Source organism: Trichosurus vulpecula, chromosome 5 (genome assembly GCF_011100635.1).
Source record: "Trichosurus vulpecula isolate mTriVul1 chromosome 5, mTriVul1.pri, whole genome shotgun sequence".
NCBI lineage: Eukaryota > Metazoa > Chordata > Mammalia > Diprotodontia > Phalangeridae > Trichosurus > Trichosurus vulpecula.
In genome coordinates, this window is record NC_050577.1 from 190,763,409 (window position 1) to 190,781,658 (window position 18,250).

General features: G+C 47.8%; 1 protein-coding gene across 1 annotated transcript; it reads right to left on the minus strand.

The window, feature by feature from the left end:
* Positions 1–67: 67 nt before the first annotated feature.
* Positions 68–17,365, minus strand: PHC1 (polyhomeotic homolog 1). Its single transcript, XM_036759520.1, has 15 exons — positions 17,284–17,365; positions 14,861–15,019; positions 13,555–13,665; positions 12,939–13,016; positions 11,964–12,113; positions 11,135–11,290; positions 7,562–8,054; positions 5,635–6,386; positions 5,021–5,168; positions 4,653–4,864; positions 3,753–3,867; positions 3,231–3,339; positions 2,880–3,030; positions 2,193–2,424; positions 68–1,060 (listed from the first exon to the last, which is right to left on the minus strand). The coding sequence occupies exons 2-15, from the start codon at positions 14,972–14,974 to the stop codon at positions 906–908; spliced, it is 2,976 nt and encodes a 991-aa protein (XP_036615415.1). The 5' UTR covers positions 14,975–15,019; positions 17,284–17,365; the 3' UTR covers positions 68–905.
* Positions 17,366–18,250: the final 885 nt, after the last annotated feature.

Below are 18,250 nucleotides of genomic sequence, written 5' to 3' on the forward strand. Positions count from 1 at the left end.
GTCTGGCTGTTTGCATAAGAATTAGGATCTAGGAATTCTAGGTAAAGTAAAACAGACAACCAAGACCAACCAGTTTTCATCCTTTTACTAAGGAAGAAAAAAAATAGTTGATATTTTTGTTGTACAAGAAACAGGGTCTGAGGCAGGTGCTTATACTCCTGCCCCCAGCAACTGGTACTCCTGCCTTGTAAAGCTAGGGGAGAGAAGAGGTAGAAAGAAAAGGAGGAAGGGTGGGTAGAGGAGAAGAAAGCCAACAGATGAATGGGGAAGAAAAAAGAGAACAAGAAAAACCACACACGTGCCAGCCACAAACATGCCGTACGTCCCTACAGCAACTCAGGAGGCTATGAGCTGACTCTCAAGAGGGGTCAGCAGTCCTGCCATGGAGCAGGTGGAGCTTCGAGGTACTCAGGAAAAGGGACTTGGCCTTAGCTACAGTGGTACCGTCTGGGGAGAGAAGTACCATAGACTAGACAATCCTACCCTTATTGCCCCGATGGGGGAAAAAGCCCCAAATCTCACCTGCTCCACCATGCATGGTCAGGCCCTTGCCTTACCGTAGTCCTTCAGGAGAACTGAGGCCCTGGCTAGACTCGCCACCCAGGATAGAGCTGAGCAGCCCTTGCCCTCCAGGTCTTACATTTGGGGATGTAGGGAAGGGTGGGATGGTGAGGGAGGAGCCATTTTTTAAAAAATAAACTAGAACTGAGAAGTGTCAAAGCTGCTTCCGTATGGTAACAGCAAAGTTTACCAGGGGGTGGGTGAAAACTCATTTTTCCTGTCTTGTCTTCCCCACTGGTAAGATAGCTCTCTCTTCCCCTGCCAGATCTCTGCTGGTGCTCAGCAGGTTACAGTTTGGGCAGCAAGGGAGGACCCACTTTGGGCTAGTCTGTGGGAGGACTGTGTTAGGTCTCCTTGAGGACATTGATCTTGGCGCAGATCTTGAGGGCTGGGCCCAACTTGATGTTCATGGCACTCATGAGATGTTCTTCTTTGAGTAGTAACAAAGCCTGCCCATCGATTTCCTGGGAGCGGAACTCCTCTGCGATCTCTTGGCATCCTAGAAGAAGGCAAAGAGTTTTATAAAACAGGAGCCAATCAGAAAAGAAAGAGTAAAGGGTGGAGAAGGGAGAGGAAGAGGAAGGACTGGAAGGCAGTGGGGCTGTAACCTGGCCTGTCTCCCTTAGGACTGTCCCACCTGTTTCACAGCAGCCTCCAAGCATCCTGGCCCCATCTCGTGCCATCCTGCTGCCCTCCTCTCCATCCCAGGATGCCCCTTCCATTTTCAGGCTGAGGAGCTTCAGGTGCATAGCAGACAGTATTTCCTCTGCCCTCACAGTGCCCCAGACAGAACAGTAGCAGGGTGTGATGGATGAACTGAGGATAAGCAATGGCAAAGCTGGAACTGGACTCACTTATCCTAAGTTCAGTGCTACAATATGGGTTCTGAGATGGCATGTTCTTGGGGTAGAATGAGAGAAAGTGGGCAACTGGCTGTAACTGCCTAAGGAAGACCTAACTATAGTTAGTTAAAACTGTAAAACTGAGGACAGCTTACTCTGTAGGGCTCCACAGAAGAGAAATATATTTTACATTTGTAATTAAGCACGAAGGACACCTGCTCTGAGGCCCAGAGCTCCTGTATTGATACTACCAGATCATCAAGGGAAGTATCTTAGGATGGTTTAGATATCATCCTTTGGGGTGGGGCAGGGAAGAACATGCTAATTCCTTAAAATCTTTTGACTTAGAGCTTTTTTTTCTGACCTTAAGAAGCCACAGTCCCCTCATTACAGTGAAATAGAGGTGACTGCTTCCAAGAAATATGACAAAATTTTCATTTTGTAAGGGAAGTCAGCACAAAAGGCTCATGGTAACTAAGAGCAAAAAAGCCATTAAAGGAGAAGCCCAACAAGTTTCAAACAATGGAAAGTTGCTACCATTTCAGTAACCTGGCAGAGTGCCAAGCCAATTTCTGAGATGAAGCGCCACAATCCCCCTTCTGAAACCCCAAACCATGCTGCTGACAGGAAATATAACTATAAAGAAAAAATACAGCCATCTACACTATATATACACACCATACTACAGTACTGTGACACTGGTCCCTATAGGAATATTTTCTAAAAAAAAAAATCAAGATCTAGGTTAACCTTTCAGGCTCTGGGGAGGGGTTATCAGTAGGGTCTGACCTTGTAGAGAGGCGATGAACTCATAGACTTCTTCCACACTCCAGCGGCTGGGATTACTGGACAGGAAGACCGGGTTGATACCATGCAGCTCTGGTGTTAGGGGGTCTGTGTTAGGATTTCCCAGGTCTCGTTCTCCATGACTAGCTCTTACTGATAAAGGCCCAGGGGATGTGGGAGATAGTGCTTCATCATAACTAGAGTTATCTGAGCCCCGGCTAGAGTCCTCTTGACCCTGTGGAAGAAGAGAGAGAAGGAAGAGGGATTGGCAGAATTAAAAGCAGGACCATGATATGCATCTCCCACATTCTAGGGGCCTTTAGAATGTTTCATACACATGCATGAAGTAATCTGCAAATGCACACAAGGCAGCTCTATTTACAGGCATATTTCAATTTTTGCGGTACTGTTGCTTTTTGATTTTTCATGTTTCTCCTTTTTCACAATATACCTTATTCAAAGAGCTAGGGAAGACAAGAACTAGAGGATATATAAGGGAAGTGAGGGAAGGCAACTAGTGACGTTTCTCATCCACACCAACATTGGGTTGGGATGTCACATTCAGCAGCAGTGACTCAACATGCTTCAAACTTCTTGAAGTAAGGGGCAGGGGAGGGTGAAGGACGGAAAGAAATTGGTTTCGTGGTGGGGTATAGGTGTCTCTTCCAGTGGTCTTCGAGGGAACCTCACCCGGTGTCGCTTGCCCTGGATCTTGGCACGGGCAATGTCAGAGGAACTTCGTCTAGGCCCACGCCGGCGTACTCGAGCATAGTTAGCCTCCTGGAACTCTTTCATCTTCTTCCGCTTTAGTCGAAACTGGTGGCTACAGCTCACATTGTACCTACGGGAGGTAGGCAGTAAGGCACAGGAGCAGGTTAAGACTTTGGGTAGGGCTTCCTTCCCACTACAAATGCTAACCTTACACAAAACAAACTGGAACTTTAACTGTTAAGGAAAGGAAAAGGGAGCCAGGAAAGGAGGAGCTAAAAGCATCTGGGAAATGGTCCTGGAGGGTCTGTGAGGGTTAGGGGCTATGAGTACCTCTTAGCACACGTCATGGAGCAGAATCTCTTGGAGCCACGGAACTGCTCCTCTGGAGCATACTTTCCACAGTACTCACACTTCAGCAGATTGGTTTTCTTATCCAGCTCTAAAGAACAGGGAAACGCTGAGGGACAGGCTATCGCTACTGCTACCAGGATACCCTCAGCCCCAGAGGCTGCCCCTCAGAAGTCCTAGTAATCCAGCTCTCAGTCTCTAAGTAGCCCAACCAGGAACTCTTTGACAGTTCACCATTGAAACTGTTCTTCGAGGGTACAGGTCATTGCCACTTGGGATGTTTTCATCATCCTTTTCTTCATTTACATCCTCCTCCAACCCCCATCCCCACCTCTGCTGATCCCTTCACTTGCTGGCTGAGAAGGAAAAACCCATAACAGCTGACTAAGACATTTCTCTAACCTGGTGGAGTACCAAAGATTAATAAAACCCCTAAAGAGAACTAGTAAATTAGTCCAAGCCCACCACCCTTTCCCCAAAAGCAGTCTTCACAACCATACTCACCTGAAGTTATACTGTCCCCTCCTAGGGGGCCACCTGGTTGGCTTTCATTCAGCCCTGCAGGAGCCCCTGTCTGTAATGGCTTCTCAGTCTCCTTTAAGAGCTGAGAACAGCCCACCTGTAAGTGGCAACATAATCAGTTAGCTTATTTTCCTTCCTTCTCCTTTTAAAATTCTTTTCAAGGATGTCCCTCTATAAGGTTCTTGTATCCTTAAGTTAGCTGCAGAGTCTGAACCAGAAAAGATCAAGCTCCCAGAATAGGTGGGACAATCAAAAGTCCCCAGGTCTTCATACAGACACCAGAGAGCAGATGTACATTCTCTCTAGCACCCTATTTCTTTTTACATTTTTCTTGACCTTTGCCTATGGTGCAGTGAGATGTCTGGACTGGCAATCAGTTAAGTCTTGGCTCTGCCACTAACTAGCTGAATAACCTTAGGAATCCCTTTCACCTGCTGTAAACTGTCTCAGTTTATTTGTAAAATCAAAAGGTTAGATTACATGATCTCCAGAGATCCAATGTTAACTCTATGAACTTTTTCTTTCATCTTCCCAACTCCATCATGTTTTTTTGGTTTCTTTCCAACTTACATAGGATCATATATTGTGAGTCAGAAGGGACGTTAGATCATTTAGTCTTTTCCCTTCATTGTACCGATGAGGGACCAGATGAAGGACAAATGAGAACCAGACAAGTTAAATGCCATGCCCAAGGCCCCATAGTGGCAGTGCCAGCATTCAAACATAAATTGGTTAACTCTAAATCTGGGGCTAATGAACCCTGGATGATGAACCTCTTCCTCATCACAGGTGCATTCATTCTGATTGGGGGAACAACTATCTTTTACTTAGCGGGGCAACCTGTAATTCCCAATCTAAATTACTTGACCCTAGTTCCCTCACCGGGAAGGGTTCTGCCCCCTCCTGGATGACAAAGCCTTCAATGATGTGGGTGAGGATTTGAGGTTTCACAATGGCCTGTGGGGGCTTCAAGTCACCCATCTGTCGAGACATCATGGCCAGCGTAGGGGGTGGTGCTGATGGGGTGGGGGTTGAGACTGCTAGGTCACTGCTAGGAGTGTTAGGGACCATGCTGACCACTGGCTCAGCTTTCTCTAGAAAACAAAATACATACATAAGAAACAGATATAAGAACAAAATGGTTCCTTCAGTTTTGTCTGCCACAATAGTGGATTCAGTAGATTATCACTGGGGAATCTGTCCATTTGTTCACTCCAGAAATCACTAGGAAGCCCCCTGTGTCATCTCACCTGCAAGGCTGCCCTTTTCTTCCATGGTTTTAGGACTCTCCACAATTGGTGATGACTTGGCAGGAAGCATAGTGTTTACAGCAGAGGCTTCTTCTCTGTCTTCCTCAGATTCAGCCTTTCGTTTAACAGCCAGAGTCTGGGGTTTGCCCTTCATAATGAGGAAATGAGAAAGAAAATAGGAAAGAACCCAAGGATGAAGGCCAATATAAGATTATGACCACTGCCATTCATTCTAGGTAACAGCTCAGCAGCTCTAAATTCTCTAATTAAAGTTTTCCTTTCTGGGTCCTCCCCCCTCCCCATCTGGGCCATTTCTGAGATTAACCTAGGAGGTGACTTCTGCTATATGTTGGTTGTCCCAGTACTCCTGCCTACCTTAGAGTGGGTTTAAACACAATTGTTGCTTAGAAAACTGACTACTAGAGATATGGAGTTTGAACACTGCTTACATTAATATTAGATTCCTTCTACCATCAGGACCAGAAAAGCAGCAGTATCCCTCATCTTTGAGCAACTCTTCCAGCTTAAAAGGGAAATATCCCCTCTGTAACCCAGGTCCTTCCCCTACCAACTCCCCCAAAATAAAATCCCTTTCCCTTTCAGATGTCACTCACCGGCAGCTGGACAGACTGCATATAGAAGGCAGCAGGCACCTGGGCCACAACGGGCGAGGCAGTGGCTCCCCCCTTTACCACATGCGCTGTCCCCTGCATAGGGGTCAGGCTGACCCCAGGGGCCAGTGGTGGAGGGACCTCTTGGAGGGTACCAGTAGCCTGGGAGGGTGGGGAAGTTACATGGGTCTGGCCCACTCCTTGTACTGTGCCTGGCATCCCCCGAGAAGTTGGCACAGCAGCCGCCAGCTGTGCCAATCCTAAAGCCTGTGCCTGGGCTGAACCTGGCTGTCGGTTTCCCACAACTTGAACCGGAATATGTGGTGGAGGTTGCTGGGTAGCAGACATCTTGGTAGCCCCTAACTGAGGGGGCTTAATGGATGCCATAGGCAGCTTGGACTGGATGGGGATGGGTGGTTTAGGGGCAGAGTCAGGGGGCAGCGCAAGGGCCTGGGACTGGAGCATAGGCTGGACAACCAGGGTCTGAGCTTGCTGAGACTGTGGGGGTGGGGCTTGCTGGGGAGGTGGGACTTGTGGCTGAGGAGCAGCGAGGGTCGGGGCTTGCTGTTGCTGCTGCTGCTGCTGCTGGGCTAACTGGAGATGGGTAGCTGTGTGGAGCAGCTGGGACTGCCGGTGCTGGAACTGCTGCTGGTGGTGGATGGCAATCTGCTGCTGGATTACCACTTGCTTCTGCTGTAGGTGGATCTGTTGCTGTTGCTGGATCAGTGAGTGGGGCTGGATCTGCGTGTAGGTCGCTAGAGGAATGAGGCCAAGGTGGGCGAGGGAACAGGGAGAGAATGAAACGTGATCAAACTAAAGCGCTCTTCCCGGGAGTTCTAAACTTTGAGGTCATTTATAGTAAAAGGAGTCCTAGACTGAGATGCGCCTTCCGACGCTGCCTCACCCACACTGAGGCTTCAAGTTGGGCATTATCACATTTGTCTACTCCTAAAAACCGCTGGAAAGGGACATCTCACAGAGATGTCAGAATTACAAAGAAATGGCACCAAAGTACTATATAAACGTAGTTATTGTCAACAACTGCCACCAACTCTCCGTTTTCTCTTAGTGATCCATTCACACTGAATTAGTTATGATAGTATATGGCCTCTCCCCCACCCCCGACTGAAGCTCAGGATATTTATGCTAACATTAAATAAACAGGGGCATTCAGCAGGAAAGTACATGTAGCTATGTCTCATCTACCTATGTTCCCAAAATCACATCTTTATTTTTATTACTTTTGTTCTTTTCTCCCATTCTGTTATTGTTACTGTTTGGCAACATTAGAATATAGGTTTCACTATGCTACTTCAGCAATTGCTATTAACCCATATTTCCTAAAATCTCAGAGTGAAACATCTCACTAAACTCTCCAATTGCTTTAAAAGGCAATAAAAATGCAGCTATCCTTTTGAGAAAACCAAGGTCCCAGGGGCAACCGGGAGCTTATTTCACCCAGAAAATCAGGGACAGGCCTAATCAGGGCTCGACCTACAATTTTTTCTCTTCTCAGGTAGTAAGTAATCCGGAATCTAGCAGACGGACACACTGGGCAGAAACTTGATCTATCTGCTACCCAATACTTGGCCCATGGTTGGTACAAACAAATGTCTGTCCTAAGCCTAAGACGGAGGGAAGGCAACGCAAAGTTCCAGAGTAAAGCAGCCAGAACTGAGCAGCTCAGAAGCTGGTTGGTATTTGGTGTAGAGCTCCCATTAGCATGCATTATTTTTCTTAGTAACACTAGCATGACATAGGGTGAATGGACATTCATTTCCTTTCTCATGCCACAACAGGGTCAATCAAGAGTAGTCTGATGAGTCTTTTAAACAAATGGGAAATAAAGTAGCCAGTCCTCTGCCTTCAAAGAAAAACAAACCACAGGTCTTTGGTGAATAAGATACCCTGCGGAGCCAAGAAAGCTCACCTGAGCTGATAAGGGTCTGGCTGGGGGCAGGTGTAGCTGTCCGGGTCAGGTTCATGCCCACACTCTGCTGTCCACTGCTCTCTACCTCTGCCTTCTTGGCTGCTGCATTTTCTGCCTCTGTCTGGCTGCCCTGGCTCACTGTCACTGCCTGGGCTGCAGGCAAAGGCTGCACCACCCCAGTGCCCTTCCTGGAGCAGCTCCCACCTCCACCCATCCCTGAAGAGGGCACCTGACCCAGGCCCCCAGACGCCTGGCCGCCCCCCGGCCCCACAGATCCTGGGATGCCATTCCCACTGCTCCCACCAGCTTGACTGAGGTTGAGGGACTGGCCTGCCCCGCCAGAGGAAGCTTGAGCCACAGCTAAAGGCTGGCCAGTGGCTTGGGGAAGGCCTGTGGTGGGAGAGGCTCCAGGGGGAATGGCCTTTTGAGCAGAGCCCTGCATTTGGGGACCCTGGGCTGAAGACTGTTGGCTCCTCACTGCCAAGTTCTGCACCTGAAAAACATGAAGTGAAAATGTAGATTGGCAGCAAAAGAGGGAACTAAGGAAGGTCACAGAATACAGGAGTTGGAGGAGACTCATTAGTCACCTAAGTCCGACCCGTCAATGGAAGGAATGGTCTTCCAGTCTCTCCTTTAAGACCTCCAAGCAGGGGCAGTTGGGTGGTGCCGTAGTGCATAGAGCTCTTGGTAGGGTCACCAAGACTCATCTTCCTGAGTTCCAATGTGGCCTCAGATACTTCCTAGCTGGATGACCCCAGGCAAGTTACTCAACCCCAAGGTCTTTCTCTGCTCTCTGCCCACCCCCCGAAAACCTCCAAGGTGGGGGGGGGCGGGTTCAGAAGGATCCACTGCTTTGCAAGGCAAACCATTCTACTTCTGGACAGCAGTCATTATTAGGACATTTTCCCCACCCTTAACTGAACCTAAATTTGCCTCTTTGCAACTTCCACCCATTGCTCCTGGTTCTGGTCTCTGAAGCTAAACAGAACTAATCTAATGCCTCCTTGATATTAAAGCAATTCAAATACTTTTAAGCTAGCTGTAATGTCTCTCCAAGACTCTTCTCTAGTTTTTACTTTCCCAATAGCTCTCATATATGCCTCCTTCCCTCCACTTAGAGAGCCATCATGCTGGTACAGGCCCTTATCATTTCACACCTCGATCTCTGCAATAACCTGTTGGTTGGTCTCTCTCCCCTCTACTCTATCCTCCAGTCAGCTGCCAATGGGATCTTCCCACAGGTCTGACCATGACACTCTCCTTACTCAATAAACTCTAGTGGCTCTCTATTACCTTCTGGGTCAAATACAAAATCTTAATGACTTGTAAAGTTCTTCAGACCTGCCCTCTAACTAGCTTTCCAGTTCTCTTACATTTCACTCCTCCACACACTCAATAATTCAGTGACACTGGCCTTGCCACTTGACCTCTCAACTCTGTACCTTTCCTCTGGCTGTCCCACCTCATGCCCTATCCTCATCTCTGCCTTTGCACTCCCCATTTTTGAGATTCAGCTGTTACTCAGAACCAGGAGAACACTGCACACAGTAACAGCAGCACTGTGCAATGACCAACTCATTAGTCAGACTTAGCTCTTCGGAGCAGTGCAAGGATCTAAGACAACTCCAAGAGACTCAAGAGGGAAAATGCTGTCCACATCCAGAGAAAGAACTATGGAGTCTAAATGTGGATCGAAGCACATTATATTCTCTTTTTTTCTTTCTCATGGCTTTCCCTTTTGTTCTGATTCTTCTTTTACAACATGACTAATGTGGAAGTATGTTTAATATGATTGTACATGTATAGCCTATAGGCTACACATCATATCAGATTGCATTCTGTCTTGGGGAGGGAGGGAGAAAAAAATTTTAGAACTCAAAATCTTATAAAGTGAATGTTGAAAACTAAAGAATAAAAAAAAAGACAGGAAATAGAGCATTGACCTGGGAGTCAGGAAGACCTGAGTTCAATCCAGCCTGAAATACTTACTATCTGGATGACCCTGGGTAAGTCACTTAACCCCAACTGCCTCCAGGGGAAAAAAATATTCAGCTGCTACTGCCTTCTGAGATTACATCCCATTTATACTCTAGATATTGTCTATGCAGGGTTTTTTTTTTTTGCAGGATATCTCCTCCTCTTTGTGTGGACTATCTTTCCCTCTTAGAATGTGAGCTCCTTGAAGGCAAGGATCATGCTTTTGACTTTATCTGTATCCCCAGGACTTAGTATAATGCCTGGCACACAGCAGGTACTTCATAAATGCTTCATGATGATGATGACACAGTTTTCCCTTTGAGCCAAAATCTGCCTCCCTGAAACCTCTACCTTTTAAGGTTAATCTCTCTTCCACATGACAAGGCCCTCATCCCTACATTAATGTTACCAAGTGCCACGGTCTTCCTTCAAAATAGTACTCTGCTTTGCCCCTTCCTCATTTCCATGCTACCTCCCTAGTCCAGGCCCTCATCACCTTAAACTTGGATTACTCCAAGAGAATCCTCACTAGTTTCCCTACCTCCAGCTTCCTTCTCCTCTAATTCTTCCTGCGTAGGGTTGTCAGACTTCTTCTTCTCAAAAACACTTCCTCTGCTACTCGCTGTTCAGTGATCACTTCCTCCCAGGTGCCTACTCAATCAAGTACAAATTCTTCCCAGTTTCAGAGGCATTTCTAACTCAACAGGTATAAAACGAAACTCGGTATTTTTACCCTACGTTCATGTGACTCCCCAAATTTCCAATTTCTGTCAAGGGCATGGCTGTCTTATGTATCCAATTCACGTTTACCTGTCATACTCCCTCATGTGCTACATCTTTCTACGTCTGCCTCCACATCTTGCAATCCGTCTCCTTTCCACTCACATGGCAGCCCTCTAGTCCAGGTCCTTGTCAGCTCTTGCCTTTACTATTGCAACGGTAGCACTAATGGTTTCTGGTCTATCTCTCTGCCTCAAGATTCTCCCTCCTCTTCACCCTCCACAGCAGCTAATGTGATCTTTCCAAATGCAGGTCTGACCATGCCACACCCCTAGTCAACAAACTTCAGTGTCACCTTAGCATTTCTAGGATCAAATATAGGATCTCCTGCTTGGTATCTAAGACTCTTTACAACCTCTCCCAATTCTATCTTTCCGGACCTGTTAATGCATTTCCCTCCTCTCTACTGCCTGCAGTCTAGCCATACTGGCCTTCCAGCTGTTTGTTGCTAGTAGTCTACTTCTTATCTCTAGTATCTGGAATGCATTTCCTCCTCACCTCTGCTTTTTGGCATCTCTGATTCTATTCTCAAGTGCCACCTCCCATAAGATATTTCTTGATCACCCTCGCTGATAGTAAGTTCCCTTTCTCTGCTCTGGTCAGATTAGCTTATATCTACTCTTTGTGTTTTATATATATGCATATGTTTTATCTGCTGTTAGAACTCGGTATACTCTGCTCTGAGAGGGCAAAGAGTACTTCACTTTTTGCCTTTTTATGCCCAGCACCAAGCAGAGTCAGTCCCTGGCATATAGGGGGCCTTTAATAAATGCTTGTTGACACTGATTCTCTTCAGTTGAAGTAGTCATTACTGACCTGATCTGTATCTGTGTGCACTCCCGGAGACTGAGCAGATGGCACTTCCTGCTGGACTGCAGCCACAGCCCCATTAGGCATAAGGATGAGCTGGGATGCCAGGGGCACATTCCGGCCCAGGGTACGGTTCACCTGTAACAGGTTACCCAGCTGCGGCTGGTAAAGAGAGCAGAAGAACAAGAATGGAGGAGAGGTGAGTAAGAAACAGAAGGGGAAAAAAGGAGCAGAGAAATAGAGAACACAAGATAAAATAGAAACAACTGATGAAACAGCTAAGCCTGGCTCTTTCTATGTTGGCCCTTTCGTTCTCAGAATTTGATTAGTGTGTAGAAAACTGGATTTATAGCAAGAAACCAGAGCCAGGGATTCAGTATTTGAGAAATGAATTGGTCAAGACATCAAAGATTTAAAATAAGTACAACTGGAAAATGGGCTGAGATACGGCAATCTGCTGGAATTTTCAGAGATTCTAAGGTATTGGCCAGGAGGTATGGATTTCTTCTCATACCAGCATTTTAACACTGGGTTGATTATTAAACAAGAAACTGTTAATATAACTTTAGCAAAGAACTGATCCTTTAGCCCTGGTCTAGCATCTTCCATTTTGGGATCTCAAAGCACTCTGTTATTTGTCTGGGGACTACAAAGATCAGTAATCACTCCTAGGGTAAAAAGAGGCAAAGAAAGCAGAGCAGCTTGTCCCAAGACATCTGGGAGACCAAGATCAGAGGAAGTGACAAGTCTTGGTTGCCAGTTTTGGCTCAAGTTCTTGCTAGATAGATAGAGCAGGGTGTTCCTGCATGGATGGTGGTTATGTATAGTGGCTTACCCGAAGATACATTTGGGCCTGGGACTGGTTGAGGGGTGGAGAGGTGGTGTTCCCCAGTAGTACAGATTGAGTAAGAGTGGTAGCACTGGGGGAGCTCACGCTCTGGGAACGGCTGATGAGCTGAGCGGCAGATGTGGTAGCCAGATTGATCTGTGTGATAGAAAAAGAACAAGACCTATGGATGGTTGAGAAGATTTAGAAGGGACAGAAAATGCTCCTATGTTTCCCTTCTAACAAATTTAGCATTACAATCAAGAGTAGGTCATCTTCCCCCAGGGCACATACACCTCAGGCAGGGTCAAAGGAAAGGAACAACCTCATGAATATGAGGTTGAGGAGGCTTACTACTACTTGCTTGTCACACTAAGTCCTGCAGTTCCAGGACATCATTCGATAGATCCTGCCATTAGATCCTGCACACTGGGCTCCTAGTCACAGAAGTACAGGACAGTAGCTTTTCCTCCTAGGGCTACTCTGAGTGCTGGTCACTTCCTAGGAACAGATATCTCCCCCTAGTTTCATTCTTTCACATTATTTATGTCTCCTATTAAGACCCTAAAACAGACTCAAATAGCTCATCTTCTCATTCTTATTTTATATACAAGAGAAGAAAGCCTTTGCTATTAGCCTGAATTGGCTAGGCTCCCAGACTCAAACAGAGATAGCTAGGTGTCTTAGTGGATAGTGCTGGGGCCTGGATTGGGAAGACCCTGAGTTCAAATCCAGCATTGGGCATTTAGTAGCTATGTGGCCCTAGGCAAGTCACTTAACCACTGCTGACCTCAGTTTCCCCATATATTGCATCTATCTCCCAAAGTTATTGCGAGGATTAAGTGAGATCATATTTGTGAAGTGCTTAGCATAGAGTGGGCACATAGGGGGCACTTAGCAAATACTTGTTCCTTTCCCTACTTTTCCCTTCCCCTAACACTGGAAGTGCTGTATCAGCAACCCTAGCGGAAAAGAAGTACTTACTGAGGCCTGAGTAGTAGTGGTCTGCTGAGGTGTGCTGGTGCTGGGGGAGCTGGCTTGGCGACTGGCTGCAATTGTAGCCTGTGTAGAACAAGAGAGAAGAGAGAGCACAGAGACAAGGAAAGACCCTGAGTCTTCCAATAACAAATAACACACAGACATACAAAAAATCCCTGCTGAGGATAGAGAGGTTTTATTACAGAGTATGGACAGAGAAGGCACTTTCACCTTTTGTTTTGGTTGTTGCAAAGCAGTTTTACATATGCAACTATGATGACCTTCTACAGCCTCAGTGGGGCATATGGGAGGTCAATATTCTTATTCCCACTTCTTGGATAAGTAAAACTTAGGATCAGAAGGCCCTCTTGTAGGGTTACATCATGAGTCAGTACTGATATGAGACCTTAGAAATTCTAACTCTTGGGCTGGCTCTCCACTGACTCCAGAGACTCTAGCAATGTCAAAGGACTATCCCTCCCCCAAAGGAGGACAAGAGGCAGAGGAGAGACTCTATCCCTAGCCCTACTTGGTATATATGCAATGCTCCCCAAGGGTCCCCCCGACCCACCTGTGGTGCCTGTCCCCTCCCTCTTGGGCCAGCTGGCTGCTGACCTCTCACCTGCTGGACGGCAGCCAGGCTGTGCAGCTGGGCATTGCTGAGCTGCTGCTGAAGCATGAACTGGTGGAAATACTGGGCTGCATTAGGTTGTCTCTGTAAGGCCTGCAGGGCCTAAAAGAAACAAAGTCACTCAGAATGGGGAACTGCTGACTCCTAATCTATCTGTGCTTTTGTGAGCCAGTTTGAAAAAGAGAGGCCAGGAATATACAAAACAGCTATTTGATTTTGTCCTTGAGGAATTGAATAACTATTCTATTTGAAGCAATGGGTACAAGCTGTACCAAGCTGTCCAAGTTGGTATGTCAAAAAAGAGAGCAGTGAAAACTCATACAAATCCATATTTCTCAAAGTGGGATCTCTGACTATGTGCCATAGGAAGGAAAACAGGACATTCTGAGGGGAAATAAACAGTAGGTGAAGACATTTTAGGGGAAGAAGGAGATTAATAACCAAAAACAGGGTTCCCAGGAAGACAAAGTAACCTCAAGTGGGGGAGAGGAGATAACTATAATAGTAACAATGGGTATTTATAGAGTTCATTAGTTTGCAAAGGGATTTACTTGTATCATTTCAGTTGATTTGAAAGGTAGTAAAAGGTTATCTAGCACTCTGGAAATTAGAATTCTCAATTAACTGGCATTTCGAAAAATGTACAATAATAACTGAGGCTCATAACTATGACCCTGGACTACTGCAGAACCTGTAATGACTGCTCTAATCATCACAGATATAAGTTACTCTACTTCCCAACAATGACAAGTAACAGAAACTGCATGTATAAAAACATGAAGAGATACATTAAATGTAATCATATGATCCAAAATGACATAAAAGGTGGAATCACAGAATTCCAGAGCCTGAATGGACCTTACAGGTCACTAAGTCCAATCTCCTCATTTTATAAATGACCAAACTGAGGCCCAGAAGGGTCAAGTGATAAGATCACATGAATAGTAACAGAGCTTGAATCTGAACCCAGATCATGCCTGCAAATCCTGTCCTTTCTATTCTATCACATTGCTCTTCAAGGTCAGGAGATGCCAGATCTGACATGAGCATCAGAAATAGTCACATGAATAGAGCAATGCAATAGGCAACTCACTTGCTTCTGATTCCTTGTATTCTGCTTGTCCAAAACTTTTTGGAAGCATAGAAAGGACACAATTCTGAAACTGAAAGACATCACCTAATCCAGCCCCTTCATTTTACAAATGAAGAAGCCAAGGTAAAGGACCATCTATCTATCTTTCTATGTCCTTGCCCATCCCACAAATCACAGCCTCTCACCCTCAGAAACCCTCCTTACCTGCACTGCCTGCCGCTCATATAGTGACATTTGAGCTATCTGGGGGCGAGTGCTGCCCCCTGAGCTGGAGCTCCCATTGGTGGAGTTGGAGTTCTGTTCACTCTCAGTTTCCATTACAGCAGTCCAAGGGCCCCAAAGCTAACGCTCTGAATATGAGACCTAGATGGAAACAAAATCAGTAAAGTCATAACCCAATCCAAAATAGCTGTTCCCCCACCTTGCTGTTCTAGGTCAGGAAAAAACCAAAATAGATTAAACTTCCTTTGCTAGACCTTCACCTTCTACACTCTTAGATCTCCCATAACTCTAGCAATCACAACTCTCCACTGTATTCAGACACTGTATTCATCTACCCTCCTCCACCCCAAACTCCTGTAATCTTTTGAAGTTACAGATCTCCCATATACTGCCTTTTCTCAAAGCTGTCAAGAGATAAGAGGAACTCAATGGTCTTTGGTAAAGAAATTTATAACAACAATACCAAAGGAAGGCAAAATTTAAAAAAACAAACATTTTAAAGCCTTCTCCTGCTACCTTCTCATCTTAATTCTCTGAGATGACAGGGCAAACATTTATTATTTTTATTTTACAAGTGCAGAAACTAGGGCACGGAAAGGTTAAGTTACTTGCCTAAAGCCAATGAGCTAAGTTAATGAAAGAATCAGAGCTTGAACCCTGGCCTATGGGCATTTCAGTTCCCCCTGTTTGTGCCTCAGTTCCTCCATCTTTAAAAAAGGCTTTCCAACCATGTTGTACAAGAATTTCACATACCCATGCAATCCAAATATCCAAAAATCAAAGGAAATTTCAAAAGATAATAAAGTTTGATGTTTTAACTTTTTAAAAGTCTTCCCCCCACCAAATACACAAAACCTCTAAAAATACTGGGACTGAAACATATAAAAGCAATGTAAAAGTCTTTGGAATAAAAAAGAGACCTTAACGTAATTCAACCCCTTCACTTAACAGATGGAGAAAACAAGGTTCAGGAGGTGAAGGGTCTCACCCCTGGTCACAAGGTGAGTTAGTGGAAATCCAAAACCAGAGCTTGGCTCTACAGACTCCTATCCCAGTCTCAAGCTCTTTCCTTAAAGAGCCTTCCAAATACTGCTAGGAACCAGTTAAAGAGATAGGAGGAAAAAGTATGAATGCATTCAGAAGGCAGCCTGAAAGAATTTTGTCTATTGTTCTTCACTTTTTCTGAACCCGACTCACTGAAGAGAGGCTATATACAGCCACCTATGATTTTTCCCCCCACAGCCTGATCTGCACCACTGTCTCCCTTGGATGAGTGGGGAAGTCAGTCACCACCTCCCGGGAAAGGAAAGGTCAGCAGAGCACTATTTGGCTCAGGGATGAAAAAGATCAAATCAGATTTTCTGCTGAGGGTTGTCAGTGATTTCATTCTATTCTTCCTCTTAGGACCACAGTCATAAGAAACTGAATAAAAATCAAAGGACAGGCCCATGGCAGAAACTCTGAAGAAATCCTTCTCTTTCCTCGCAGTACTTCTCTTTCCCAAGAGTACCTGACACAAGTCATAACTTCCAAGAAAACAAGACATTCGCAGTTAAATGTGGGGGTAGGAGACGGGTCAATGGCAAAGACGCTCGCTCCCTGGGAGGTGGTCCCATGCCGGGATCCGTGCTGACTTCGCGTGCCTCGTAGCTGAGATCCTAAAGCGCTCGGGAAACAGACCCACGAATCCTAGTGAGGCACATACTTTTTACAGCTCTATTTTACAGAAGACGAAAGGCCGCCTTAACACCAGGGAAGGCTTCAAAGAGCCCTGAATTGCGGCTGCCAGTTCGGAAGTTTATTCCTCCGTTGGTCTAGAGTTGGGATCTTAATACTACTGAAGACAGAAAATGGAAAATAAAAAAGGATCGGCCGCGGGAAGCACAGCAAACTTAAAGAGGGGATGATGGAGGCAGGAGCCCGGTCCCCAGTGAAATTACCCAGGAGAGATCCTGGGGAAGGAGGAAAGACGGACGAGGGAAGGGGCCGGACACTGTCAAGAGAGGAGAATGGAGAGAGACCCGGGGAGGAGGAAAAGCACAATGACCAGGGGTGCTCGGGCAGCCAAGCGGGGATGCTCGGGCGGCCGAGGAGGGGTCCGATTGGGGGGGAAGAGGAATAAGGAGTAGAGGCGGAGGATTAGGAAATGGCAGAGAAGGCGGGGGCCGGCGATGAGGAGGGGGTTGCCCAGGAAGGGAAGCGGACGGACGGCAGGGACCAAAAAGTTGGAGGCAGAAAATGAATGGGGGGCAGCCCCACCGAAGGTGGCCGGGGAAAGACCAGGAGGCGGCGGTCGGCCCGGAGCGGGGATCCGGGAGCCAGGGGACCCGAGGACCGCTCCGGCCGTGGCCGGGGAAGGGGCGGCGGAGGCGGGGCGGCCAAGCCCTCGGGGAGGCAGCGGTTACCTTCACGCCCGGCTCGGCCCCCGGGGCCTCCCGGGAGGCATCCACCTCGGGTGTCGGGGAATCCCCACTCGCAGGCGCCGGGGGACGGGGACGCAACACCGGCGCCGAGGTGCAGGCGGGGGCTCGGGCGGGCCTCGGCTCCGCGGCGGCGGCGGCGGCGGGGGCAGCGGGCTCCGCGCCTCCTCCCTCCCCAGCCTGGAGGGAAGGGGGGCGGGGTGGCCGAGCGACGGTCCCGGCCGCAGCGCAGCCGCCGCCCGCCGGGCTCCTCCTCCTTCTCCTTCTCCTCCTCCTCCTCCTCGGCCGCGGCCGGGCCGGGCAGCGGGCACAGGCGGCAGCTCCGCTCTGGCCTCCGGGGCTCCCTCCAGGGCCCTGTCACTTCCTGCCAAGCAGGGAGGAGGGGGCGGGTGGGCTGGCAGGCTGGGGATGGAGGAGAGGGGGGCTGGCGGAGGAGGTGCTTCCGGGGCAGCCCTATCCCTCCGCTCCTCTCCCTCTCCTCTCCTTTCCTCCCTCCCTCCCTCCCTCGCTTCCCTCGTTTCCTGCCCGGGCCCGTTGCCATGGCGACGCAGCTCTTAGGCCTCCCTCGGCCTGGCTGGGCCCCAGTCCCTCCCCCTCCCCCCCCAACCCCCTCGACCCTGTTTCTCTGTTCTGCTTCTTGGTTGGAGGGATGAGGGGGCCGAAGTGCTGACTCTAGCGGGGGTTCAGACAGAGAGGGGGTGATGGGGGGTGGGCTCGAGCATCTGGGAATGAGGCAGAGGGGGAGGGGGAGGAGAAGGGGGAAATGTAGGGGGTGGGCTCGAGCATCTGGGAATGAGGGAAAGAGGGGGAGGGGGAGATGGAGAACGGGGGAATGTGAAGGGTTGTGGGGGTGGACTCTAGCATCTGGGAATGAGGGAGAGAGAGAGAAAGAGGATGTAAGGGGTTGTGGGGGGTGGGCTCGAGCATCTGGGAATGAAGGCTAGAAATTCGC

Excerpts from the sequence above, each read along its gene's own strand:
- PHC1 (XM_036759520.1), bottom strand. The coding sequence starts at position 14,974 with ATGGAAACTGAGAGTGAACAGAACTCCAACTCCACCAATGGGAGCTCC. Across the intron at positions 13,666-14,860 it reads ATGAGCGGCAGGCAGTGCAG|GCCCTGCAGGCCTTACAGAG; the intron begins GTAAGGAGGGTT and ends TGTTTCTTTTAG. Across the intron at positions 1,061-2,192 it reads GTTCATCGCCTCTCTACAAG|GATGCCAAGAGATCGCAGAG; the intron begins GTCAGACCCTAC and ends GCCTTCTTCTAG.